The 27725-nt window shown below is 41.7% G+C and overlaps 2 protein-coding genes across 4 annotated transcripts; both read left to right on the plus strand.

Moving 5' to 3' along the window:
• The first annotated feature begins 769 nt into the window (after positions 1-769).
• On the plus strand, positions 770-27069 carry LOC124127519 (BTB/POZ domain-containing protein KCTD7-like). 3 transcript variants are annotated; one of them, XR_007222260.1, is made up of 3 exons: positions 770-855; positions 2434-2504; positions 6736-7716. XR_007222260.1 is itself a non-coding variant. In XM_048399977.1 (3 exons), exons 2-3 carry the CDS (start codon positions 2499-2501, stop codon positions 26417-26419), a joined length of 663 nt encoding a protein of 220 aa, XP_048255934.1. In that variant the 5' UTR covers positions 770-855; positions 2434-2498; the 3' UTR covers positions 26420-27069. The 3 variants fall into 3 exon arrangements, 2 of the variants coding, with proteins under 2 accessions (XP_048255934.1, XP_048255932.1); XM_048399977.1 differs by lacking the exon at positions 6736-7716 and adding an exon at positions 25763-27069; XM_048399975.1 differs by lacking the exons at positions 770-855; positions 2434-2504; positions 6736-7716 and adding exons at positions 23902-24077; positions 25763-27069.
• LOC124127521 (BTB/POZ domain-containing protein KCTD7-like) lies at positions 11592-16212 on the plus strand. Its single transcript, XM_048399978.1, has 2 exons — positions 11592-11752; positions 15388-16212. The coding sequence occupies exons 1-2, from the start codon at positions 11747-11749 to the stop codon at positions 16036-16038; spliced, it is 657 nt and encodes a 218-aa protein (XP_048255935.1). The 5' UTR covers positions 11592-11746; the 3' UTR covers positions 16039-16212.
• Positions 27070-27725: the final 656 nt, after the last annotated feature.

The following is a 27725-nucleotide window of genomic DNA, read 5'->3' on the forward strand; positions in this document are numbered from 1 at the left end:
CTCTAATTGAAGTTGCAAAACGTATTTAACGCCCCTACGTAATATGTTTTCTTCCTGCGAACAGCATGTGTGTTGTTACAATTTTCTGAAATGGACCATATTGCTGTCTGGGCTGATACGGACAAGTCTTTTCTATTGCATGTTAATCTTGACTACTCATCGAGATTTGGGTCGCGGCTGCTTGCTCAACATAAAATTAATATTTATTTATTGTTTTCAGAAAACTGTAAATGAATCACTAATACAGTTTGTTGTTAATGTATCAAATCACCCCCATCTAGTTTACTGACGAAACGTATAACATAATCTTAACACACTGGTGAGCAGATAAACATCCAGTGTTTTAAGCCTTTTTTAATATTGGCTATTATTGTGCACAGTCACCAGTAGCTAAATCCAGCTGGGTTTATTATGCAGGAAGCCGGGTTACTGTAAGTCCCCATGATCCCAAGCGAGGTGGCCTAGCTTTGGTTACTGGTGACCTATAGCCCGTGTTTGAAAACTCTATACATGATATTGTTATGTTCAAATATGTTTCATAAATTGATTTTAAATATTACTTTACATAAATTACTCAAATGTGAGTAACTTAACTTGGTCTCGTCACTATATGACCGAAATAATACCGATGGGCCGTTAAATTTTAAGTCACTGACTCTTATCTTCTGCCTGATAATATATTAGAGTTTTAAATTGGTCAGGTTTACAGACTAATAAATCGCGCCGAGGTCAAAGTTTAAGTTTGCACAGTGCATATCTTTTTCTGCTTATCTTATCATGAACAAGATCACAATGCAATATTACCGGGACACAACTCCACGCGTTTCTGCATTCGTAGTTACACAGCGACTTGAGGTAGGTTGCCTTCTATAAAATCTCTCTACCAGTCGACATTAGGGTAGGACGGTACTCTCGTTCATTACTACTTCTGGAATTGTATGTTATCACTTTATTATCACCCTAATGGTGACGTCACGCTATTTTGAACCAGGAATTTACTGGCCATTCGTGCAAATTTGACTCAACGCCATTTTCATTATCGTTGAGAGAAATTACCAATCTCATTACGGTTGAAGTCAGAGAAATCACATGAATTTTCGTGTCTCGTTGATTCTACTTCCGGAATCAGAAAAAGCAGAGATGCTTTAAAATCTCTATATTTAACATATCTTTCTTTGAACCAATGTAGAGGGCAGAGGAGGTGGGACAATTTGTAATGATTAAAGAATCGCTATACATGGGGATAGAAGGTTTAATTTGGACTAGACAGGGTAAACTTGAAACGAATTAATCTGGCTTCAGCTTTAACCTCTGTGTGTGTGTGTGTGTGTGTGTGTGTGTGTGTGTGTGTGTGTGTGTGTGTGTGTGTGTGTGTGTGTGTGTGTGTGTGTGTGTGTGTGTGTGTGTGTGTGTGTGTGTGTGTGTGTGTGTGTGTGTGAGAGTGTGTGTGTGAGCTAATACGCACATATTCGCGGGTTCGTTCCACAGCTGCTTTCGAAATCCAACACTCCATACTTTTGTGTATATAATATCATTATAAACTGTATAACCAGCCTGGCGAGATAGTGCAAACTACACACACTCAAGAGACCTGCTTTAAAATAATCCGTAACTCATAGTATCAAACATTTGTTTGCCTGGCCCAGAACCGATTATTTACAGCCCGCCCTAATATTGTTAGATTACAGGTACCTCATAACATGCACGCATTACCTCATCACAACGAGCTGTAAAAAAGCCGCAATATCCGAGTAACGCCAATCCGAGAGTACATGCGTGATGGTGTAGGTCTGTAGGCGTGCCAGGTATGACTGAGGGATCGTATCTAGGTTAATATGACCTGTAACCTACATGTACCTGGCTATGGCGATTTCCAGTTTACCGCAATATGATTTCTTTGTGATTGACCCCCGTAGTTACATTATAAAGTTAGTTACAAATAAACATAGTATCATCAAATATTAAGGCTTGTTGTCCCTTTTCAACATTTTGTCAGTTAGGTCATTGCATTATATTTTTTCAGATAGAACTTTTTCTATCATACTCCCTCGAAAACCTCAGTGCAGGGCATAGCCCAGATTCCAGCTGTGTATCATTTATTATTTCCCAGCACCATACACGTGCGGCAAGGTGTTAAAAGTCTAGCATGTGTATTACTGTTGAGAATTGAGATAAACACCGCTTATTACAGTATTTCATTCAGGGCGATTCTGGTGGTTTTTAAAAAAAAACACGATCATGTTTCTAAAGGATGCAACTGTGCATATCACCTTGCTTTGGACGACTTGAAACCCCATCTGTCAGTTACCCCACTTATAACCCCAACTGAACTGCTGAATTGTTGTTTAAAGTGGTCTTTAACAAACCATTCACTCAAATTGACAGGAACCAATTCACATTCTTAAATTTACCCCGCTTTTCTTTTGTTTCTAGATAGAAACCTACAAGCAATACTCGACACCCTGAACACGTGACTTCACAAAGCATATTTTGACATTATGGCGGTAAGTGTACGATGTAATTGTTTTTCCTAGTGAAACACTGTGGTTCAAGAAAATGTGTCAACATTTACTTTACTGCATATTGAGTGTGAGGATGAGTAGGCATCTAAGGTCACAGCGGCAACATTTCTGTCAAAAGTGTCCAAACCGTGTGTGTCAGCTGTTTCCCAAATGCGACGAGTCATGACCAAAACATGTTACTACCCAAATTCTACCGGTAGGGCAGACACATACTTCCCCTTTTCGCGAACACCTGGTGTCATCACTTTTAGTGATCCATTCAAATTGTCACCGCTGTTTTGTCTTTAAAGCCTCAAACTATTGTTCTGTGGATAATAATACTCGATACTTTTATGCCCTGGCGTTGGCGGTTTATTATAATTCACTGCATCAACAACATTGGTGACTCGATTGTGTAAAATCTGAACAAATCACGAATTAACGCCAAAGGAATTGTAATCTAATAAGAACCTTAACTCACTTTGCACAAGAGTGTTCAAACAAAGAAACTACTAGCTATATAGTAGAAAGGCAAACTAGAGTTCTCTATTTAATTAATGAAGCAGGGGCCCTTTAGGATCCGGGGTAGAGTGAGTGAGTGAGTGAGTGTTTAACGTCACATCGGCAGTAATTCAACAATATCGTGAAGAGAAGTTATACATTAATAAAACAAATATTTAGATTAAATAGAAACCTGTCAAACGATGGACAGTATAATAACTAAAATATCACAGATGCGATGTAAAACTGGCTGAGAATATTAAAAAGCAGGAAGTAAGAGCGTGGGTAGAAAAGGTCTTGACAACAAATGCTTGCCGTTATCGGCGTCTATCCGGATCGGGTGCTATACACAGGTGCAGGACGCACATATCTGAAAGCAAAAAACAAGATAATCAATAATTAAAGTGACGGCATACCTAATCTATCACGGTAAACAGCCAGTGCAAACGCTATCTTTATGGGACTAACATCGAACCACCAACTCGTGTTTCGTAGTATGTGGTCTAGTGTAATTTAGGGTTACGACGGGTACTCGAGTACCCAATAACGGGTCGGGTAGCTTAGGACTCGAGTCCAATTTTCAGGACTCGAGTACCCATTCAGGGGAGATAGTTATGCAATCATCATGAATAAAGTCTGTTCTCAGTAGTCTAGATCTTATACTTAACAGATCTGATTTAGTACTTTCCATGAGACAGGCGTACAATGAGAAAGTCCATGTTGTGGTGATAAGTCTTCAAGTGTAATTACTACTTGCGTCAGGTGAAGAATTTCCTGTTCACTTTGGCACAATGGTACCTTAGTGTCTCGCGGGATCGTCGAATACATCTGCCTCCAGCGCGGAAAAATGCCTTGTTACAATGTGTGGTGATTCAGATACATGTATTAAAAAGCACGCAGCTGGGTGTCGATCTTGCAATATCAGATATCAAAATCAGTACAGACTGTCACAAACTAACTTTAAGCTGTTGTGTTAGGCCAGAGAGCCAAGCTGTCCTCCATATTTCCCAGAAATATAAGCGAAAGTAGATGTTCTACTTCACGTAAACGCGGTCTTGAATATCTAGTTTTCTCTCAATACATTACGATTGAGATCTGTGAAGATCCTGGGTAGAATGGGTCTTCAGCAACCCATTAAAGGCGACTATGCTTGTCGACGGGATCGGGTAGTCAGGCTCGTAAACTTGGTTGATGCATGTCATCGTATCCAGATCGCGTGGGTTGATGCTCATGATGTCAAGCACTGGATTGTCTGGTGCAGACTCGATGATTTACAGACCGCCGCCATAAAGCTGGAATGTTGCTGAGTGCGGCGTTAAACAACAATGTTTGTCGTAATTGGGAAACAATCATCATTGCCTCACATGATATTCTGATCTTCTTGCACCTGGCATGTGTTGGGTGGTTACTTATCAAATGTCAACAAACTGAATTGCCTTCTACATGTTCAAATGCATCAGTTGCTGTAAACAAGCCAAATGACTGTGTAGCTGGAGTCATGACATATTTGGTGAATATGTTATCATGTTCAAGCTGGTCCTATGTGACACTCAACATTAACGTGTGAGCTCACCATGCAACCTGAATTGTCCATTTATTGTAGTTCCCACAATGTTAATGTTCATTCCGAGTAATATAGTAGTCAGGGTCAAAGACGCGCGTACGTCATTGCTGTATGTTCTGCTATTGATCGATGAATGTTGGTAACGGACATGACGGGTGTTGTCATACGTTGCCTCGACTGTTTGAATTATAATAAAGTGTTGAAGTTGTCAGAACTTCTATCATTGCCATAAGAGCATTGCACACACACACACACACACACACACACACACACACACACACACACACACACACACACACACACACACACCCTTCCTCCCCACCTACTCCGAGTTCCATGATCGATAAAAAAAATAAGAAGAAGAGGTTTTGTTGTGAATTATAATATAATCGACGGAGGGGTAACAAATGATTGATTAACCACAGTTTTGAATGAAATTGTGCAATCACGGGTAATGTAAGCTCAAGGTAAACAATGGTGGGGTAAGAAATTTCATTTTCAAAAGTTTCTGAAATGTCACCCACAAATTGTCAGACACACTACAAGTTCATTGTCGACACAGTTGCCTTCAAAAGCGTGTATGACCTCAATGCATGCTGTGATACGCCGTCTCATCGATGACGTCAGTCTTCTGATGACGTGGACTGGATTCCGTTGCCACTCGTCTCTCAGGGCCTGCTGCAATTCTTGTCTATTGACGGGAGGCTGTTGGCGTGCTCTAACCTATCTGTCAAGGTGGTCCCACATATGTTCAATAGGATTCATATCGGGTGACTGGGAAGGCCAAGGCAAAACGTCAACGTTCTGCTGGTTTAGAATGTTCTAAGTCAGTCTTGCAGTATGGGGCCTGGCATTGTCGTGTTGAAACAATGTCCCCTGCTGTTGGTTTGTAAGAACGGAAGCACAATTGGCTGCAACACTTGGTCTCTGTACTGCAGAGCGTTCAGGTTTCCCTGTATAATCACAGATATTTTTTAGTCCCAACGAGGTCCAGGTCAGCCGATATTGCTGAGACAGAAGGCGACGTCTTAAATACTTACAGCAACAACAAACAACAACAACAACAAAGACGATACTGCTATAGCGAATGCATCTTGCTCTCATGTGTCAATCTGCCATCGTAACAGAATTAAAACAAATTAAAAATTGATAGATAACAGCTGTTGGATTGAGGTGAGGTCAATGTGTGACATGTCATGTGACTTTCATTGACTGGAAGACAACCAGCCTGGTTCCCTGGGTGTGCTGTGCTGGCGCAGTGTAGCGCCAGCACAGCATACCCAGGGAACCAGGCTGGAAGACAACGTACAGCTTGACACTACTTGTGTAAAGTACCCTCGCTTTTCCCTACCTCGCAATTTTACATTTCCCTCGGAGACATGTTTTATCTAAAACGTAAAGACTCCGAGTCAGAATATGACGCCCTTGTATGTTTAACACATTGCAGTGTCATTTCGAGACTGGACATGACTTGTATCGAAATATTCTACATATGTAATGTTTCATGGCTACCTCTCGCCACTTCATCAGTTGAATGACAGGGTGTTGTTGTTGGTTTATATGTGTCTGAGGGTGGGAGAACATGACCTATATACAAATGAAGCAAGTTTTTATTAGATACATGTATTTGCAGCCAGTCGTGAATAGATTCACGTTATACAGTTAAGAGTGAGTGAGTGGGGTTAACGCCGCATTTAACAGTATTCCAGTTATATTGCGGCGTGTCAGCTTAATTTGGGAGGAAAGCCCGAAGTGAGGCAGGTCTCAGACGTTTACCACTTCGATGAAACCCACGAGCACGGGTATGGTGCTTACAAACCTAGAAACATCATCGGGGCGAACCGGGATTCTAACCCACAATCAGGTTTCTGGCGTGCCCAAGGGACGCAACTCTGCACAGCGAATCGGGGCGCCTTAGACGACTGGGCCACACGTGCCCCCTTATAGAGTTAAGAAGGAATTGATGGCGTGACAGTTGTTAAAGAAGAGTGTGGCATGGTAATGATTAAAGAAGATTTAAGAAAAGTGTACCATGAAAAACTCTCATACATTAAATAAATAATTCACCTTTGGTCAGTATTTCATATTTCATCACCCTGTACTGTATCAGTTGTCTCCCTTATAATCTGTTGACGATGAGCACACATATTGTATTGTTTTTTATTTCAGTTCCCTGCTGATGTTCGGAAATATGCAGATTACTGTGGATTACACGTCCAGAAGGAAGGCATTACCAATGCTAATGGCACGCTATTAAGGAGTATGTTTCCTAATTACACTTCTCACCTGGAAAACGTGAAAAGGGTAATGAGGAGGTTTTCACGGTATTTTTATCTTTGCATACGTACCGCCAAGTGTCCATGTCGTGATGATCCTGCGTGTAAAAATGATCTTCACGGGTCAGATCTGATTGATATAAATCTTGGTCTTGATGATAAAATGCGATCTTTGATGCTTCGTCTTCTGGCACATGACTTACAATGTATGGGTATCTTCACAGATGAAGAAGAAATAACATGCAACTGTAACTGTATCGGTGCGATGAAACTTCAGTTTTGCAATGCACCCTAGTCCACACTGGATGAACTCAAATGATTAAACAACGCCACAGATAGAAATTCGCATTTCGTCTATTTCTGAAGAGAACGTAAATGTATGTTACTTTTACTTTCTTTCAAAGAGGGTGTAGACGATGGTGGCGATAGGTCCGGTTTGGGGGGGTCAGGACCTATCAAGGTTATTACATTGTTAACACAAATAACCTTGTTATTTTTCTACTTTCTATGCTTTGGAGACTGTTAGTGCCTTAGAATTATTAATACTGGCATGTGGATGTATGGGAATGGCTTTATAATGAAGACGATACAATATGCATGTACCCTGAAGTCGAACGGTTTTGTGTTAATAAAAAAAGACATTTCATGTGATTCCATAGCAAACGATTGTGTAATATAGCCATTTGGTTTTTATTTATGCTTCCATAAACCAAAAGCAAATTAGGCAACGCCCATAACCAACTAATGCTTCCTGATTGGCCGATAAGAGTGGGCTAGGTTTGTTTGGCATTATTGCGCTGATCGTTTTCACTGATTTTGTGTCCTTATATGCATTATTGTTATGTTAATGATTAAATAAACACTGTGATGTTAATATTGTTGTCTCATTTATTTATAAAATATGACTTCAATAGTTTCTGCGTGTGTGGAGGCATAAACATGGATTGCATCGGACATCATTTTTGGCCATTATGCATCAAACCTGAAAAATACTCCCCATGTCTACCATAAAACTTTCTGAAAGCTTTACCGATGCTTTGAATGTTGATCAAACAACTTCAGAGCAAGGGTCATATGACGCTCTTTGAAATCTTTGTACCCAGACGGAGCGGTCGGGTAGCCTAGTGGTTAAAGCGTTCGTTGTCACGCCGAAGACCCAGGTTCGTTTCCCGACATGGGTACAATGTATGAAGCCCATTTCTGATGTCCACCGCCGTGATATTTCTGGAATATTGCTAAAAGCGGCGTAAAACCATCCACACTCACTCGTACCTAGACATTGCATGCTCGGATGGACCTCAAAAGATCTCAAATGTAGACACCAAAGGCTGGAGCTGGTGGAATATTGTTCCACATACAGGGCAAGATTAATATTTATCTTTTGCACGTGACCTGTCGGGGAAAACAAATAAACATACCTCACATTCAATAATGTAACTTCTGGCAACCTTGACCGTGAACAGAGGTCAGGCACAAATTAATCAAATAGAAATCCAAACCTGTACATATAGTCTCAAGCAACCGTACACTGTATAGTGTCCGAAAGAAATGTTAAGATAATTGATGTTTTGAAGTGGACTTTTCCAAGGATCATACACTGACAGTCAGCGGATTTATGGTAAGCTAATTGACATCTTGTCGGACATTGGTCATGTTTCGTTGGAATTCCGGCGCAGAATAGGTTCCCAGTATCCCAGGGTGATTGTGTGTTGTCGCACGCAGACGGTGTAGGAAATAGGTAATGATATCAAACGTGATTGATACTGAATTATTTACCGTCCGACGTTACAAGGTTAGAGTGAAATGACAATAAGTACGCTATATCATAGTGTGCCAGCTTGATGTTGGAGGGAAGTTCCAAGGCTGCACACGTCGAAGACCTTTACCACTTTGGTGAAATCCACAAGACCCGAGCATGGTGCTGACAAACCAAGGGAAATCTTCAGGGATAATCAGGGATTCGAGCTAATTAACAGCGGATCCTGATATGGCCAAGGGATATTGATCTGTATAAATCTTAACTTACTCATGATAATACACGCTTCATAAACAGATCTTGTTTATCAAGTTATTATTTGGTATGTTATTATAAGTATTGGTGGCTTATTTAATGAAAAGAATGATGGATAAATCTTGTTACCACGGCTTCTAAATTCTTGTCATTTGTCTCAAAAGTTGTAACATGTCTTCACACGTAAACCGAGCGAGAATTGCTGACACCTATTATAACGTTATCAAATATAATTGCTTTGTACCAATTTATAACAAAGTCATGGATCAAGATTTTCGAAGGCAATTAGAAGTATTACACATTTAAGGAAGAGAATTTATGGATCTCACCTTATTTATTATGAGGAACACAACGTTTCTGAGTATATGCCTACTCCTTCATCAGGTGAATGAATGATATGAGGCAGAGGGCTAATTACCCCCGGCCCCCCGTTTGTCTATTGTCCATTGCCATTAACTTATCAGTGATAATGTATTCCTGGCTTCCAGTTGTCCATAACTATCAGCGCTAATTACTGTACAATGTTGGCTTTCATTGTCTATTGCTAATCGCCTATCAGCGCCAATTATCTGTTGGCTTCCCTTGTTAAGTTTCCACCTTTTGTTATCTTATTACTTTTGTTGTTTTTACGTGTACATATATATGCTCTCTTCCTCATAGCATTCATTCACCTGATGAAGGAGTAAGCACACACTCCGAAGGTTGTGTTCCTCATAATAAAGAAGTTGACATCCATAAATTCTCTTCCTGATGTGCTACATTGCATTAGTTTTTCTAATCTTACAAAGCCTTTTGAAACTAGGGTAGCATTTGGATAAGTGGACAATTATATAACACTTAGCACTGGATGTTCCTATCAGATAAAGTTCTCAGAAATTGCAGCTGTTGTACACCAACGCGTGATGAGCCTGTGAATGCATGCCATGCCTCTTCCAGTAGTATAGCAATATCTGTGCGGACTTTAAATAATTGATTAAATAATTCTGGGCCAGGCAACCAGCTGCTTGTCAACATCAGTAACCAATCAATTTAAAGCTGTCCTCACTTGAAAGAGTGTACTATACCCAGTACCTCCAACTGTGTTAAACTGTTCATAGTCCATATAAGATATTTTGTATGGTTTCTATCAATTCTAGGGGGCACGGGTGGCCCAGTCGTCTGAGGCGCCGTATTCGCCGTGCAGAGTTGCGTCCCTTTGGGCATGTTCATGCGGTGGGTGAAGTGAGTGAGTGAGGGAGTATCGTTTTACGCCGCTTTTAGCAATATTCCAGCAATATCACGGCGGGGGACACCAGAAATAGGCTTCACACACTGTACCCATGTCGGGAATCGAACCCGGGTCTTCGGCATGACGAGCGAACGCTTTAACCACTAGGCTACCCGACCACCTGATTCAAAAGACGAAAGGGAGGTGGGGTGGGGGGAAATGGGGTTATTGATTATTGCACTTATATATCGACGTGCATGTGTTTGTGTGGCTGCTTATACTAGTCCGGACTAATGCCGATTGATAATTCTAGCTCACTGAGATACCATTCCGCAGTTTAACATGAATACCCCACTCAGACACAGTATACTGACTCCGAGCCGACCAGTCCTTGTCGGGAATCGAACCCTGGTCTTCAGCGTGACGAGCGAACGCTTTAACCACGAGGCTACCCGACCGTCCCGGTGGTATAAGTGGGTGTATAGCAATGCGTGTATAGCAGTTGGCACCGGCTATATCAGGGAGACTTGTAAATGATCGAATCTGGACCAGGCAGACCAGTGGTTGATAGTGCGAGCATTTATATGTGGTCACCGCCTGTAACCAGTCGCATCTCGGTAAACATTCCGCTCTTACGAGAAGCATGGAGTATTGGTTTTGACACCTGCATCAGCTGTTTTACTAGACATACAGTAAACACGTAGACATATATACCAGCGAATAGGGGCATTTTAGCAATTGTGTCGCAAAACGACATTCACTCACCCACTTAACAATATTTTCTCATCGTTAAACGATTTGCAATTTTTGCGTATGCCTTGATTCAATATTTTATCATCAAATTTTATATCGTTAGCGACGTAAAGTACACAATATATTTATAACTACTTAAGTCGCTGTTTTTTTAAACTTTCAGGGAATAAAAACATTAACGAAATGTTACCTAAAGTCTTAATTGTTGTTTCCAATTTTGGTATACTGAGTGTACTTTTGGTCTTTGGTGTAAGTAAACGAACAGTGGTAACAGTTTCCGGAAAGTAAACGACGTATATTTTAAATGGTATAGAAAACAGCATTGGTTGCCCATGTGAATAATACATTCAAACCTTCGAACGCGTCAACATCCAAACTCTCACTCGCTCGTTCCACCCGTGAAGATCCGGGGTAGAACAGGTGTTCAGCAACCCATGCTTGCCGTAAAAGACGACTGTGCTTGTCGTAAGAGGAGACAAAGGGGATCGGATGGTCAGGCTCACTGATTTGGTTGATGCATGTTATTGTATCTCAGTTGCGTTGATTGATGCTCATGATGTTAATCAATAGATTGTGTGGTCCACACTGGATTATTTACAGACCTCCGTCATATATCTAAAATAATGCTGAGTGCGGCGTTGAACAACAAACAAACTCACTCGTTCGTGTTCACATTCCCACTCAATGACACGCTCCTCAGCTCCGCCGTACAACCGTATGAGCAGACAGATGAGTCATAACGCGATATGTTAGTAGCCAGTTACATAATTGGGAAAGTCCGCTGTTTCTCTCTTTCCTAGAAACAAAAGCGAAAGTAGACCATGTGGAGTTGATGGAAATTCCGACACGTCAGCTCTGATCTACACTCATGTCCAGCGCATTACTTCCAAGACTCCTTCATTGAAAAGACGCTTTTCACCCAGTGACAGAACAATGGCGGTAAGTGTTACTATTTTCATGATCAACCAGTGACAGAACAATGGCGAGAAGTGTTTCTGTTTTCACCCAGTGACAGAACAATGGCAGTAAGAGTTACTGTTTTCATGATCACCCAGTGACAGAACAATGGCGGTAAGTGTTACTGTTTTCACCCAGTGACAGAACAATGGCGGTAAGTGTTACTGTTTTCGAGGAAAAACATACCACAAAGCGTAGAGGGTATTTCACAAACTTTCCTCATTGTATGAAGTAATTTATATTTTTTTAAAGTTAATTAATAATAAATCTGAATCACTGTAACAGTCCCGGTCATATTCTGGTCAGTGCTAAGTGTTACATATAGTCCACTTATACAAATGTACCCTCGTTTCAAAAGGCTTTACTTTTCAAGAAACCTTAGTGTGTCCCGAACATGAAATCATATGTTAACATTGAAATATAGGGATGTACTTCCTGTTTTCATCATATTTGTGGAGGTACCCTAAAAAAGGCGAGAAACCTATGATTGTGGGTTCGAATCCCGGTTCTAGGTGTGTCATCACCAGACCCGTGCTCGTGGGTTTCACCGAGGTGATAAACGTCTGAGACCTGCATCACTTCGGGCTTTCCTCCCTCATTAAGCTGACACGCCGTAATATAACTGGAATACTAATAAAAGTGGCGTTAAACCCAACTCACTCACTCACAATACCATTCCCGGTTATATTGTGTGTGCTAAATAGTATCATGTGCTTGTCAACTTATCAAAATGTCACCACAGTTTAAAGATCTGATACTGAGTCGCATATCAGTATCATATGTAGGCGTTGTGTGTATAGCAACAGCTGCAGGATGTCAAATGTGCAGATAATATTCATGTGTACAAGGGTTTAAGTACAAGCTCTAGTGGCTTGATCGGCGTACAAACGGCTGTCCTTGGAGCGGAGCTGATACAGGGAGTGCGTGCAAAGCATTCACATAAACGTTTCTACGTTACCTCAAGTCAGTTTGAGTTATACAATATTCCTCAGCTATGAACTCGAACAAATTTAACCAGTTCTATCACGAATGGTAAAAAGTAAGTCTAACACACGCTGGTCTTACCAAGCTAATTCTCCGTACAAAAGTCTTCATAAATCTTGTATAATACGTTTTGAAACTGTGACTAATCTAGCACACGTCCAGGTTTTCCAAAGCCTTGGGTCACTATGACCCCGATAATATGTGATGGGTAGTCGAGTGGTTAAAGATCAGTCTGCTGAGAAAAAATCCATGCATTCCAAAAGGTATACTTCCCGAAGCCGCTTAAATAAACAAACGAAATTGTGTTGAATTTCCATTGTATATATAATTTTCTATATATATATATTTCCCTCGCTTCATAGCTATGTGGGTCACAATGACCCTAAACATGTCACGAGCCAAATGATATTTTTAGATCATTATTACTCGAACTGTGGCGCAGAACCGCTTCTCTTTCACATACCCATCTTCGAAAAGTTTATATGTCGCTATACGGCTCAGACATTACCGATACGACGCTAAACCTTCGATTTGAAGATAAAACAAAACCAATTAGAAAAAGACTTACAATTGAACAGATTTGACCTTATTTGCCTAGTAAATATATTTATCGAGGTCGTCCATAAAAGTGTTGTCGGAGTATGATTAATAATCATAATTTTCCGACGAAGATTATAGTTACAATCACATGATTGCGAAGCCCTGGATTATCACTGGGCGCCTCGTTATGATATTAAAGGAATATTGCTAAAAGTGGCCTGAAGCTTTACTCACTCACATGCTCCTTCGTCTATTGACCGCCTCCGTGGTCTAGTGGTAATGCGTCCGCCCGGAGAGCGGAAGGTCCGGGGTTCGAACCCCGACCGCGTCATACCAAAAGACGTTAAAAGATGGTACTTGTTGTTACCCTGTCTGGCGCGCGGCATTAAGGGGATAAAACAAGGACTGGTCGGCTCGGAGTCAGTATACTGTGTCTGAGTGGGGTATTCATGTTAAACTGCGGCATGGTATCTCAATGAGCTAGCACTATAAATCGGCATCAGTCCGGACTAGTACAAGCAGCCACACAAACACATGCACGTCGCTATATAAGTGCAATAATCTTGGACGCGACGTTAAACCCCATTTCACCTCACCTTTCGTCTTTTGAATCAGGCGGTCGGGTAGCCCAGTGGTTAAACCGTTCGCTCGTCACGCCGAAGACCCGGGTTCGATTCCCGATATGGGTACAATGTGTGAAGCCTATTTCTGGTGTCCCCCGCAGTGATATTGTTGGAATATTGCTAAAAGGGGCGTAAAACCACACTCACTCACTCACTCTTTCGATTCGTAACCGGAATGAGTGTACATATGAGTGAGAGAGTGAATGAGTTGGGTTTAACAATATTCCAGTTATATCACGGCGTGTCAGCTTAATGTGGGAGGAAAGCCCGAAGTGATGCAGGCCTCAGACGTTTACCACTTCGGTGAAACCCACGAGCATAGATATGGTACTGACAAACCTAGAAACATAATCGGGGCGAACCGGGATTAGAACCCACAATCATAGTGTTCTGGCATGCCCAAGGGACGCAACTCTGCACAGCGAATCGGGGCGCCTTAGACGACTGGGCCACGTACCTATGTACAATGACTGATCAACAGCGATGTTCTTTATTCCTAGCTTTCTGAACGTTTGATAAGCTGGCGGTACAATGCACTGAATAACTTAACGTATTGACTTGTATCAGTACTGGCAATAGCATCTCTTACAATGAACACAAGTTACTCTCAACCCGTGAAGATTCCGGGGTAGAATAGGTCTTCATGCTTGCCGTAAAAGGCGACTATGCTTGTCGTAAAAGGCGACTAACGGGATCGGGTGGTCACGCTCGCTGACTTGGTTGATACACGTCATCTATCCGAATTACGTGGATCGATGCTCATGATGTCGATCACCGGATTGTCTGGTCCAGACTCGATTATTTTACAGACCGCCGTCATATAGCTGGAATATTGCTGAGTGCGGCGTTAAACAACAAACCAACAAACCAACCAACCAACCAACCAGTTACTCTCAAGGATGAATACATGATGGGTGGAAAACAGGATCACATTGCATTACGAAACCCAGTTATTCCATTGATGCATTGATGCATGTGATTGTGAAGGTGCCAGTGGAGGGGCACGACTGCTCTCACCTTATGCCGGGTGTCATCACTACCGGTATTTGATAACATGCTTCATCTTCCCGAGTCAAGGGAGTAAACTGACTAGAAAAGTCCATTTCCACCCTTGCCGAACAAGGCATGAATTATGGAGTTACATGTTGTAGTCAGTTTACTCCCTTACCTCTGGAGATGAGCATGCTTATGATACAGTCGGAATCGTACAATGGACTTCTATTAGAGATTTCTTATGATTATGGAAATGCTTGTGTCGTTTTTATTTATTATAACATTTAGATAACTGTTAGCATTGATTTACCGGTAATATGTTTCTAGGGAAAGCATTCATAAATCTTATCGTCTGGTATTTATTATTGGTTTCTAAGAACTATGAACCTTTGGAAAACATACAATATAAGTTTTAAAAAATGTCGGTATGTCATAGTTTAACCTTATATCTGGTCTTCTTCTATACATATGTTTCAGTTTCCTCAAATCATAGATCTAAATGTGGGAGGGCGGCACCTGAGCACCCGTATTTCAACTCTCACCAAGTACCCTGATTCCAAGTTGGCCGATATGTTCAGTGGGGAAGATGTTATGCCAAAAGACAAAGATGGCCGGTTCTTCATCGATGCGGATGGCGACGTATTCGCTCACATTCTCAACTTCCTGAGGTACGAGATGCTGCCCCCTCCCGACCAGGCAGCTGCTGTACACAAATATGCAAACATTTTTGGCATTAAGCCTTTGCTTGCTAAACATTTACAGTGGGGACCAGTCTTTGCACAGGCCTTGAGAGACAAGTGGAAACGTGGAATAGCCGGGTATGACGACTGCCTGAATCAGGTGCGGGAAGGCCTGGTGGCAAGTCGGTATCACAGTGGTGTCTTGTACATCCAGTTCTCGGATTCCTCTCAACACATGTTCACTCTGTGCAAGGTGGCTGGTATTCCTGAGGGACATCAGGTCATCAACGTCAAATACTCCTCCTCCACAATGGATGGGACCAATCTTGTCCATTTCCTCAATGAGGATCTGAAGCGTATCGGTGTTCACCTTCAGCCGGGGGACTTCCGACCAGAACCAAAGTGTGGTTGTCGCGTGGCTTTGCGGTACATGATAAAACATGAGTAACTGATGTACCCATATTGTCACATTGTGTGGTTTGGTGCGATTAATGTATACCTCCCAGGCGAATAACATACAATCTACGGCAACCTATGCTTGCCGTTAAAGGCGGCTATGCTTGTCGTGAGAGGCGACTAACGGGATCGGGTTCAGGATGGCTGACTTGGTTGAAGCATGTCATCGTTCCCAATTGCGTAGATCGATGCTGATGATATCAATCACTGGATTGTCTGGTCCAGACTCGATTATTTACAGACCGCCGTCAAATAGCTGCAATATTGCTGAGTGCGGCGTTAAACAACCAACCAACCAACCAACTTTAAGGCATAATCGTCGATTAAGCAACGTGGCACCAAGGTGTTTGAGAAGGTGAAAGACGAAAAATAACAAATAATTAATTGATGTCACTTGTTTACACTAATAAACAGGCGACTATAATCATATTCTCCTGACAAAAGCGTACATGATGACTACACAGCTAGTTTCAAGCTCTGTAGTGGAGAGTATAGTTGTATATATTGTTTATACTTGTGATTACGTATACACTTGTCTAGTGGTAGTGCGTCCAACCGGAGAGCGGGTGGTCCGGGGTAAGATCCCCGGCCGCGTCATACCAAAAGACGTTGACTTGTGACGGTTGAGTCATGTGAATACATCTAAGTTGTGCTTGTACCATATGTATTGTGTAATAAAATACCTACATATTTTACTGTTGCTTTTAGTGTCTTTTGTCTTTGTTTGTAAACGCCGCACTCAGCAATATTCCAGCTATTTGACGCCGGTCTGTAAATAACCGAGTCTGGACCAGATACGATGACATGCATCAACCACGTCAGCCAGCCTGACCACCCGATCCCGTTCGTCGCCTATTACGGCAAGCATGGGTTGCCGAAGACCTATTCTACCCCTGCTTTTAGTGAGTAAAAACGTATTTACTCCGCATAAACAAAAGGACGAGAAGGAGGAGCGACGTAAGTGTTCCAGACTGGGGACATTATCCACAGAAGGGAGAGATCCACGTTTGTCGTAGAACTAGCAGAATCAGAAATTCGAACAGACGATATGTGGAACTCGCAAGGCTAAGAGATGACCGTCTGTACTGTGAAATGCGACATCTAAGTTTGTTACTCTTAAATACATTTTCAAGAATTGTGACCCTGATTCACCATCAGGAAACCATCCTGCCATCCTTCGTTGATAGATACTTTCAGGTGAAGGTTTTATCGTGGATGAAGTCCTACATTTCGTCCTGAGAATCTTAGCTGCATAAAGAGTTATGGTTATTACAGGGAACTTTGCTGACCCTGGAGTAACATCAGTAAAGTAAACATCACTCAGGCAGCTGCAACATTGCACGGTGATTTCATTACAAGATTCGCAACCTCCATCGTAATGAGTGACTGAGTATGGTTTTACGCCGCTTTCAGCAATATTCCAGCAATATCACGGCAGGTAACACCAGAAATGGGCTTCACACATTGTACCCATGTCGGAAATCGAACCCGGGTCTTCGGCGTGACGAGCGAACGCTTTAACCACTAGGCTACCCGACCGCCCTCCATCGTAATGAAATGTAATGTTGTACAATATAATGTAAGTACTCATCGTTATCTTGTTAAACATTAACACGCAAACACACACATATATATTTATTGCATAACGAACATTTCCTTTCATCAACTAATCTGTAATTGGTTTGAATTTACAGATATCATTTCAGGGTAAAAAACACACACACCGGACCACGTACACATTTAATACGTAAATAGCTGTTCATTTCCTTGTTGCTGAGGACCTATTCTTTAACGGAATCAAAACATACTAGTATGTAAATACACTCTGGGATAAGACTTGTTAAGTTGCATAAAACGCATTTGACAATGAGTAATTGATCTAAGAGTGGTTTAGAATACATATTGATTTGACACACACCGAGTTCAACATGATAAATACTTTCCGGCTCTGAATGCTTGCTTTGTTGGTGGCGCTGGAGGGAAGGGAGCGGGAGGGGGCGGGGTGGGTTTGGAGGAAGGATGTGTGTGTGTGTGTGTGTGTGTGTGTGTGTGCTTGAACTTGTAAGGACTAATGCTGATTTAGAGTGCTAGCTCACTGCACTCATATAGCGATGGGCATGTGTGTGTGTGTGTGTGTGTGTGTGTGTGTGTGTGTGTGTGTGTGTGTGTGTGTGTGTGTGTGTGTGTGTGTGTGTGTGTGTGTGTGTGTGTGTGTGTGTGTGTGTGTGTGTGTGCAATGCTCATATCGCAATGATAAAAGGTCTGACAACTTCAACACTTTATTATAATTCAAATAGTCGAGACAACGTATGACAACACCCGTCATGTCCGTTACCCACATTCAGCGATCAATAGCAGAACATACAGCAATGACGTACACGCGTCTTTGACCCTGACTTCTATATTATTCGTGATGAACATTAACATTGTGGGAACTACAATTAATTGACAAATCAGATCACATGGTGAGCTCACACGTCAATGTTGAGTGTCACATAGGGCCAGCTTGAACATGATAACACATTCACCAAATATGACTCAAGCTAAATAGTCAGCTGGCTTGTTTACAGCAACTGATGTATTTGAACATATAGAAGCACATTCAGTTTGATTCAGTAATTTGATAATTCACCACCCAAACACATGTAAGGTGCCAGAAGATCAGAATATCATATGAGGCAATGATTCATGTTTCCCAATTACGACAAACATCGAATTGATTCTGACAAAATGCAATGTATATACATCATGGAATCAAGCTACATATGACGGTAGATATGACACCTACTTCATTTTGTTTGTTTGTTGTTTAACCCCGCACTCAGCAACATTCCAGCTATATGGCGGCGGTCTGTAAATCATCGAGTCTGGACCAGACAATTCAGTTATTGACATCATGAGCATCAATCCATGCAATTTGGATACGATGACATGCATCAACCAAGTAAGCGAGCCTGACTACCCGATCCCGTTAGTCGCCTTTTACGACAAGCATAGTCGCCGTTTTAGGCAAGCATGAGTTGCTGAAGACCCATTCTACCCCGGATCTTCACAGATCTCGATCGTTATGTATTGAGGGAAAACTAGATATTCAAGACCGCTTTTACGTAAAGTAGAACATCTACTGTCGCTTACATTTCTGGGAAATATGGAAGATAGCTTGGCTCTCTGGCCTAACACAACAGCTTAAAGTACACAGCTGTGGGTTTTAATACATGTATCTGAATCACCACAAATTGTAGCAAGGCATGTTTCCGCGCTTGAGGCAGATGCATTCGACGATCCCGCGAGAGACACTAAGGTACCATTGTAAGGTACCAAGCGAACAGGAAGTTCTTCACCTAACGCAAATAGTAATTACACTAGGGTTGCGACCGGGTACGAAAACTGAACTCGAGTACCCGGCAGACAATACCCGGACTAGGTTGAAGAAGAACTTCCTGTTCGCTTGGTATTCACTTACTTACGCTTCCTGTTCGCTTACTTGTATTCACATGACTCAACCGTCACAAGTCAACGTCTTTTTGTATGACGCGGCCAGGGATCGAAACCCCGGGCCTTCCGCTCTCCGGTTGGACGCACTACCACCAGACAAGTGTATACGTAATCACAAGTATAAACATTATATACAACTATAAGCCCATTTCTGGTGTCCCCTGCCGTGATATTGCTGGAATATTGCTGAAAGCGGCGTAAAACCATACTCACTCACTCACTCACCCACTCATTACGATCGAGGTTGCGAATCTTGTAATGAAATCACCGTGCAATGTTGCAGCTGCCTGAGTGATGTTTACTTTACTGATGTTACTCCAGGGTCAGCAAAATTCAACCAAAATCAGGGTGTCCAGGAAAAACATTAATGATTATATTAACATTATCGTTCCGTTATGAAATACTATGTCATTATAATTTTATGTAATATCTAAAATTTAAATTCCTTCATTACAAGTGAAGACAAAATTGATACCATACATGGTACATGGTCTTCACAGGGATGCACTGAGAATTGATAAGACAATTTGTCGAGTAATTAGTCAAGGTAATTTTCAGCTCTATAGTCGCAAAATGTTTGTTTGCTAAAAGATAACTAAAATGTAGGTGCCTTATATGTTGTAAGATGTCACATTATCACCATGATGTCACCTTATCACCGTGACGGTCCTTCTGGACAGTAAAAGTGTTTGTAGCCAGTTTACATGAAAAGAAGATTGATCATGTGTTCAACAATATGGTGATGAGTACATACATTATATTGTTCCACATTTCAGTTTCCTGCTGTCATCGACTTAAACGTAGGTGGTCGACATCGACATGGTAATGTTCAAAAGTTAAAGAAGATTTACGTAAAATGTCTCATACATTGAATAAATGATTCACCTTTGGTCAGTATTTCATATTTCATCACCCTGTACTGTATCAGTTGTCTCCCTAATAATCTGTTTTCAGATATGTTTATGCGTGAACTGATGTTCATTGAAATGACGATGAACACAAATACTGTATTGTTCTATATTTCAGTTCCCTGCCGTCATCGACTTTAATGTGGGTGGTCGACATCTGACAACCTCCCTGTCCACCCTCACCAAGTACCCGGACTCCATGTTGGCCGCCATGTTTAGTGGAAGGCACCCTGTGACCCAGGACAAAGATGGCCGCTACTTCATTGATGTAGATGGAGATGTGTTTGTTCACGTCCAAAACTTTCTGAGATTCGGGACAATGCCTCCCACTGGAGTTGAGAATGATACGAGACAAAACATTGAAATGCCATTAGGAGTAGCTACAGTTCCGACCGACCTTGCTGCTTGCAGAGCATGCATGCATATATATACACATTCACTTGGGTAGCAATATATGTGCAATTCAAAAAGGGGTGAGGCACTTGATAGGTTTAAACAATGACATGATGACAATTTTCTCAATGTTCCTAATAGTGAATGTTTGGAAAGTAAATTCAGTTTATACATATTGGGTTTGATGTAGTAGAATCTGTGTAAAATTTGTTTTCTTTGTTTTCTGAAGATGGACATATAAACAAATAATGGAGTTCATTATCTATGTCAGATAGTTTTCTTTCGTTTAAAGCTATTTTTCCCAGTGTCAAAAGGTCGATATGGTCACCAGTTCTAAACGTAAGTAGGACTCGCCAAACATTTTCCTGCACTACGTTTAAGTAATATTAAAAATTCAGGCAATCATTTTTTATGATACTACACATTGTGCCTTTTGAAGTCTTCTCTCTTGCACATGTCCAACATTGTGGATTGTAGATATTTATTTTGTCATGGACTAAATGTTATTGGCAGACCAACAACACAAACACCTTTAACCTTCAAATCACTCCCACTTCCATCCCACATTACCTTCGGCGCCCTTACAAACAAAGTCCACCCTGACAGGAAAACCCCCACTCAATGCAGCATCCACTCATACCAATACAACAGCATGTAAAACCCCGCCCATGTGCCAGAGATGCGGATCACTCGGATATAAACACCTTCAGCACTCCTGGACATCATCAGCTGTAATTGCAAATGAGACTGTAAAACAAAAAGAATCATTTGCCAGAAATATGGTCACTCTTACAGTGACGTGTACGGGGAATGCCATGATACAAGCTGGACCAATAAACAGTTACCAAACTTCTCAGAGGACTTCTGTTGAGACTTTCGAGATACAACATCAAGTTCAAACGACAGCATTCACTTTAGCTAGTTTTAGCTAGTTTTTCAGTAAATTCTGAGCGGACCCCCTGTGGTCACACCTTTTTCCAACTAAACTGGGCGGCAAAAGAAAGTATAGGTCGAGTTCCATGATCGATAAAAAAATAAGAAGAAAAGGTTTTGTTGTGAATTATAATATAATCGACTGAGGGGTAACACATGATTGATTAACCACAGTTTTGAATGAAATTGTGCAATTACAGGTAATGTAAGCTTAAGGTAAACAATGGTGGGGTAAGAAATTTCATTTTCAAAATTTGTCTGAAATGTCACCAAAAAATTGTCAGATACACTACAAGTTCATTGTCGACACAGTTGCCTTCAATAGCGTGTATGACCTCGAGCTGCCTCAATGCATGCTGTGATACGCCGCTCATCGATGACGTCAGTCTTCTGATGACGTGGACTGCAATCTGTTGCCACTCGTCTCTCAGGGCCTGCTGCAATTCTTATCTGTTGACGGGAGGCTGATGGCGTGCTCTTATCTGTCTGTCAAGATGGTCCCACAGATGTTCAATAGGATGTTTCGGGTGAGTGGGCAGGCCAGGGCAAAACGTCAACGTTCTGCTGGTTAGGAAATTTCCGAGTAAGTCTTGCAGTATGGGGCCTGGCATTGTCGTGTTGAAACAATGTCCCCTGCTGTTGGTTTTGTGAGAAGGGAAGCACAGCTGGCTGCAACACTTGGTCTCTGTACTGCACAGCGTTCATATTTCCCTGTATAATCACCAAATCAGTCTTCTAATCTCCACAAATACCGCCCCACACCATGACACCTCCCCCGCCGAATGGATGGACCTCTCGAATACACGCCGGAGCCAAACGTTTAGTCGATAAACTCGTTTTCTGCCGTCATTTCGAAACAAGTTAAACCGACTTTCATCAGTAAACTGCACTCGACGCCAATTTCTCAGTTGCCCGCGTCGAACCTGCCTCGCCCATCGTAGTCTCAGGCGTCGATGATGAGCAGTCAGTACCATTCCTCGGAAAGGACGATACGCTCGGATTCCAGCAGCACGAAGTCGTCGTAGTACTGTACGTTGGCTAATGGGATGTCCCAACGCTGTTGCTGCCATCGCCGTTACGAATCTGTTTCGCAGGTGAATGAGCCGTATCTGACCGTCTTCCAGTGGTGTTGTCACATGGGGTCGTCCGGTTTCTAGGCCTGTCCTGTGTCCTTCCTGTCTGCCTGTACCGTTGAATCAGCCTGGCTACTGTCAATGGTATACAACCTAACCTTCTGGCAATTTGGACCTGTGTTGCCCCCATTTCGGTCATACCGATGGCTCTCTCTCTCTGCTCCTGTGACAGTCGTGGCATTTCTTTCGTGTGCTTTCATCACGCCTGGTTATACCCTGCAGAAGAACGCATTTATACAGCTAACATGCACGTGCAGTTTATGCCATAGGCGGAAACCTGTTTCACCATTTTTTGTCACCGCACGAGCGCCGTCAAAGGTGGCGCGTTCCGGTGAGGTTTTTTTGGTACCTGTTTCTGGGCAGTCATATTCCCAAGACCCACTTTCCACTAGTCATCGGGGGTGGTCAGGTAGCCTAGTGGTTAAAGCATTCGCTCGTCACGCCGAAGACGCGGGTTTGATTCCCGACATGGGTACAATGTGTGAATCCCATTTCTGGTGTCCCCCGTGGAATTGTCCCTGGTGGAATTTTGCTAAAAGCGGCGTAAAACCATACTCATTCATTCACTAGTTATCGCTGTTTTTAGAAAAAATTATAAATTGCCAACTTATACTTTCTTTTGCCGCTTTGTTTAGTATTTAGATAAATGAAAACAAAACTTGTATTAGTGTTTATTGTCATGGTAAGAAGTAGATACAGACACACGCAAAACCATGCCCTGATATCATCCATAACATTATCTCCCAATTCACCCAAGCCTGCCGCCAACTCCGAAACAGACTGAGTCTGAAGCGGTCGTAAAATCTACAAGACAACTTGGTCCCAACGAGGTACAGGTCAGCCGAAATTGCTTTGATAGAAGGCGACTTCCTAAATACTTAAAGCAACAATAAACAAAAACAACGATACTGCTATAGTGAATGTATCTTGCTGTCATGTGTCAATCTGCCATCGTTACAGAAATAAAAACTGATAGATAACAGCTGTTGGATTGAGGTTAGGTCAACGTGTGACGTGTCATGTGACTTGCATTGACTGGAAGGCAACTTGCAGCTTGACACTACTTGTGTAAATCACGGAACAAGACGGCACGCCGATATTCCAGGAAACACTGTTATCAAGGACCAACATCAATCTATCAGCTGGTGCTTCGCAAAATGTCTTCTGATGTAAGTATATAGCCAGCATTAGATGTAAGATCAACTTGTCCTGATGACATTGCCGCCCCATCATGGTGTCGCGTGATCTCCGCTCCCACCCATCTCTAGCGCGAGGTGTATGCCTTGTTAATACTAAATTCACTTAATGCGTCACTCAATTTCACTATGGAAAAAAGCGAATCCAGTTTAACCTTTCTCGATGTAAGACTCAATTTAATATCTGGAAAATTTGGACAAACTGATATCTTTTATAAAGATACTGATACGCACCAATGTCTACCTTCAACCCTTACCATGAAAAAAAATAGTCCATGGTCCAACGGTTCCTGCCTGTTTTAATCAAAGTATTAAAATGGAGAAGATATTGAACAAATACAAAATTATCAACACCCAAAGACAACCCAAAAATCATAGAAAGATCTTAAAAAGTTTGGATTGGTTAAAAGTCACCATTTTATTACATGGAAATTCCATGACGTGAATCAAACCTACCACCTCACATATCGTGTTTAGTTTTGTAACCCACTGTTTGGCCACTGAGCCACCGGACAGGTGCTGAAAATGTTATATGTCATGACTCCAGCTGGCCCATGTTGCAAATGTTGTTCCCTCGAACGTTTTGATCGAATTCCTTTGGACCGCGAAAGGCTCTATTATTTCACTATAAGGCATTTCGATGTTTTTTTTAATTGTTCGGTATCTCTTGCATTTAGATGGCTCATAAGTGGGATAAAACACGCCAGCGAAAATCTAAAACCGCCAGCGAGGTACCCTCGCTTTTCTCTGCTCGCAATTTTACATTTCCCTCGGAGACGTGTTTTATCCAAACCGTAAAGACTCCGAGTCAGAATAAGACGTCCTTGCATGTTTAACACATTGCAGTGTCATTTCGAGACTGGACATGACTTGTATGGAAATTTGACAAGGAATGTTATTATGGACAGACATTTTTATATTCTACATACATAATGTTTCATGGCTACTTCTTGCCACTTCATCAGTTGAATGACAGGGTGTTGTTGTTGCTTTATATGTGTCTAAGAGGTCGCCTTCTGCCCAGTGTGGGAGAACATGACTTATATACTAATGAAGGAAGTTTTTATTAGATAGATGTATTTACAGCCAGTCGTGAATAGGTTCACGTTATACAGTTAAGAGTGAGTGAGTAAGTTGGGTTTGACGCCGCTTTTAACAGTATTCCAGTTATGTCGCGTCGTGTCAGCTTAATGTGGGAGCAAAGCCCGAAGGGATGCAGGTCTCAGGCCTTTACCACTTTGGTGAAACCCACGAGCACGAGTATGGTGCTGACAAACCTAGAAACATCATCAGGGCGAACCGGGATTCAACCCACAATCAGGTTTCTGGAGTGCCCAAGGGACGCAACTCTGCACAGCGAATCCCGACGACTGGGCCACCCGTGCCCCCTTTAGAGTTAAGAAGGAATTGATGGCGTGACCGTTGTTAAAAAAGAGTGTGACATGGTAATGATTAAAAGTTAAAAAAGATTCAAGAAAGATGCTCCATGAAAAACTCCCTTAAATAAATAATTCACCTTTGGTCAGTATTTCAGATTTCATCACCCTGTACTGTATCAGTTGTCTCCCTAATAATCTGTTTTCAGACATGTTTATGCGTGAACTGATTTTAATGGAGATGACGATGAGCACACATACTGTATTGTTCTATTATTTCAGTTCCCTGCTGTGGTTGACTTAAACGTGGGTGGTCGACATCTGACAACCTCCCTTTCCACCCTCACCAAGGACAAAGACTCCAAGTTGGCCGCCATGTTTAGTGGAGGGCAGCTTGTGAACCAGGACAAAGATGGCCGCTACTTCATCGATGCGGATGGAGATGTGTTTGTTCACGTCCTCAACTTTCTGAGATATGACACAGTGCCTCCCCGCGGAGCAGCTACAGCTGTTCTGAAATATGCAGATTACTTTGAATTACACGCTCTGAGGAAAACGCTGGAGATGCGCTTTGACGCATGGAGGGGAAGGTTTTTTTATTACACTTCTCACTTGGAATACGTGAAAGGGGAAGTGAGGAAGTTTAACTTTTCGTCAAGGTATTTTTATCTTTGCATACGTACCAATGATTGTTCATGTCGTAATCCTCCTGCGCATCAAACTGATTTTCAAGGGCTAGGTAAGATTGAGATACATCTTCCTGCTCTTGTTCATGATGATGAAAGTCGATCTTTGTTGCTTATTATTCTGGCACAGGACTTACAATGTATGGATATCTTCAAAGATGAGGAAGAAAAACCAAGCGACTGTAACTGTCTCGGTGCAATGAAACTTCGGTTTGGCAATGCACCCGAGTCTACACTAAATGAACTCAAATGACTTAACAACGCCACCAACAGAAATTCGCATTTCGTCTATTTCTAAAGAGAATGTAAATGTATATTACTTTTACTTTCCTTCAAAGAGGGTGTAGACGATTGTGGCGATAGGTCCGATGTTGGGGTCAGGGCGTATCACATCAGGGTGGATATCAATCATGATACCACAAGGTTATTACATTGTTAACACAATTAACCTTGTTATTTTTCTACTTTCTATGCTTTGGAGACTATTAGTGCCTTAGAATTATTAATACTGACATGTGGATGTATGGGAATGGCTGTATAATAAAGACAATACAATATGCATGTACCCTGAAGTCGAACGGTTTTATATTAATGAGAAAAGACATTTCACGTGATTCCATAGCATATGATTGTAATATAGCCATTTAGTTTTCGATTATGCTTCCATTAACCAAAAGCAAATTAGGCCACGCCCATAACCAACTAATGCTACCTGATTGGCCGATAAGAGTGGGCTAGGTTTGTTATGCATTATTGCGCTGATCGTTTTCACTGATTTCGTATTCTTATTAGTGGTGTAACGATACGGCGATACAGTATTGTATCCCGATGCACAGCCCACGATACGATGCATCGATTTGGAAAGCATGTATCGCGATACATACGATATTTTCATAACACAGTTTTACCTACCGTATTTTCTTGAGTATAGTGCGCACTTTTTTTCTCCAAAAAACACAGCTGTGTAGAAGGGGTTGCGCATTATACACGAATTAATGAGTTTTGATGTTTTTTCCCCCATGGAAAGACATTACCGTGAGCACGAAACACCGGAAATACCATGTCAACAAATCCATACTGAAGTTCGCAAATTATTCATGTACTTACACTGGCTATAAAAAAGTGTTCTTTGTATATATGGGCTCATGTTTGTAACTTATTTCATTAATTTTATTCGAAATTCCTTTTAATATTGTTTTAATTAATTTCGGCGAAATCGTGTCTGAAGCGATCGGAAGATCGCACAACTCACCGTTATTAATAGAAACCACGGTCAGATTACCGCTATTGACGCCTTGAAAGGAATTTTAGTTGACAGAGAATGGATACATATATCATAAATGCCATACTTAGATTCGTTAAAAGTCAGATTTGTTTTTGTTGGACGATTCTATGTCAACACGTAATTCTCGCGATCACGCGATCACGTGCACGGGAGCCTTGACGGTGACTGGTCAGACTGGTTCCATGTAAAAATAATACCGGCAATAGCGATCAGCTACTTCGCTTAGGGTTATTATTATTTTTAATATGTTTAGTAAAAGCTGCATCTAAATTAA

Source organism: Haliotis rufescens, unplaced genomic scaffold (genome assembly GCF_023055435.1).
Source record: "Haliotis rufescens isolate VD_foot unplaced genomic scaffold, xgHalRufe1.0.p SCAF_2, whole genome shotgun sequence".
Taxonomy (NCBI): Eukaryota; Metazoa; Mollusca; class Gastropoda; order Lepetellida; family Haliotidae; genus Haliotis; species Haliotis rufescens.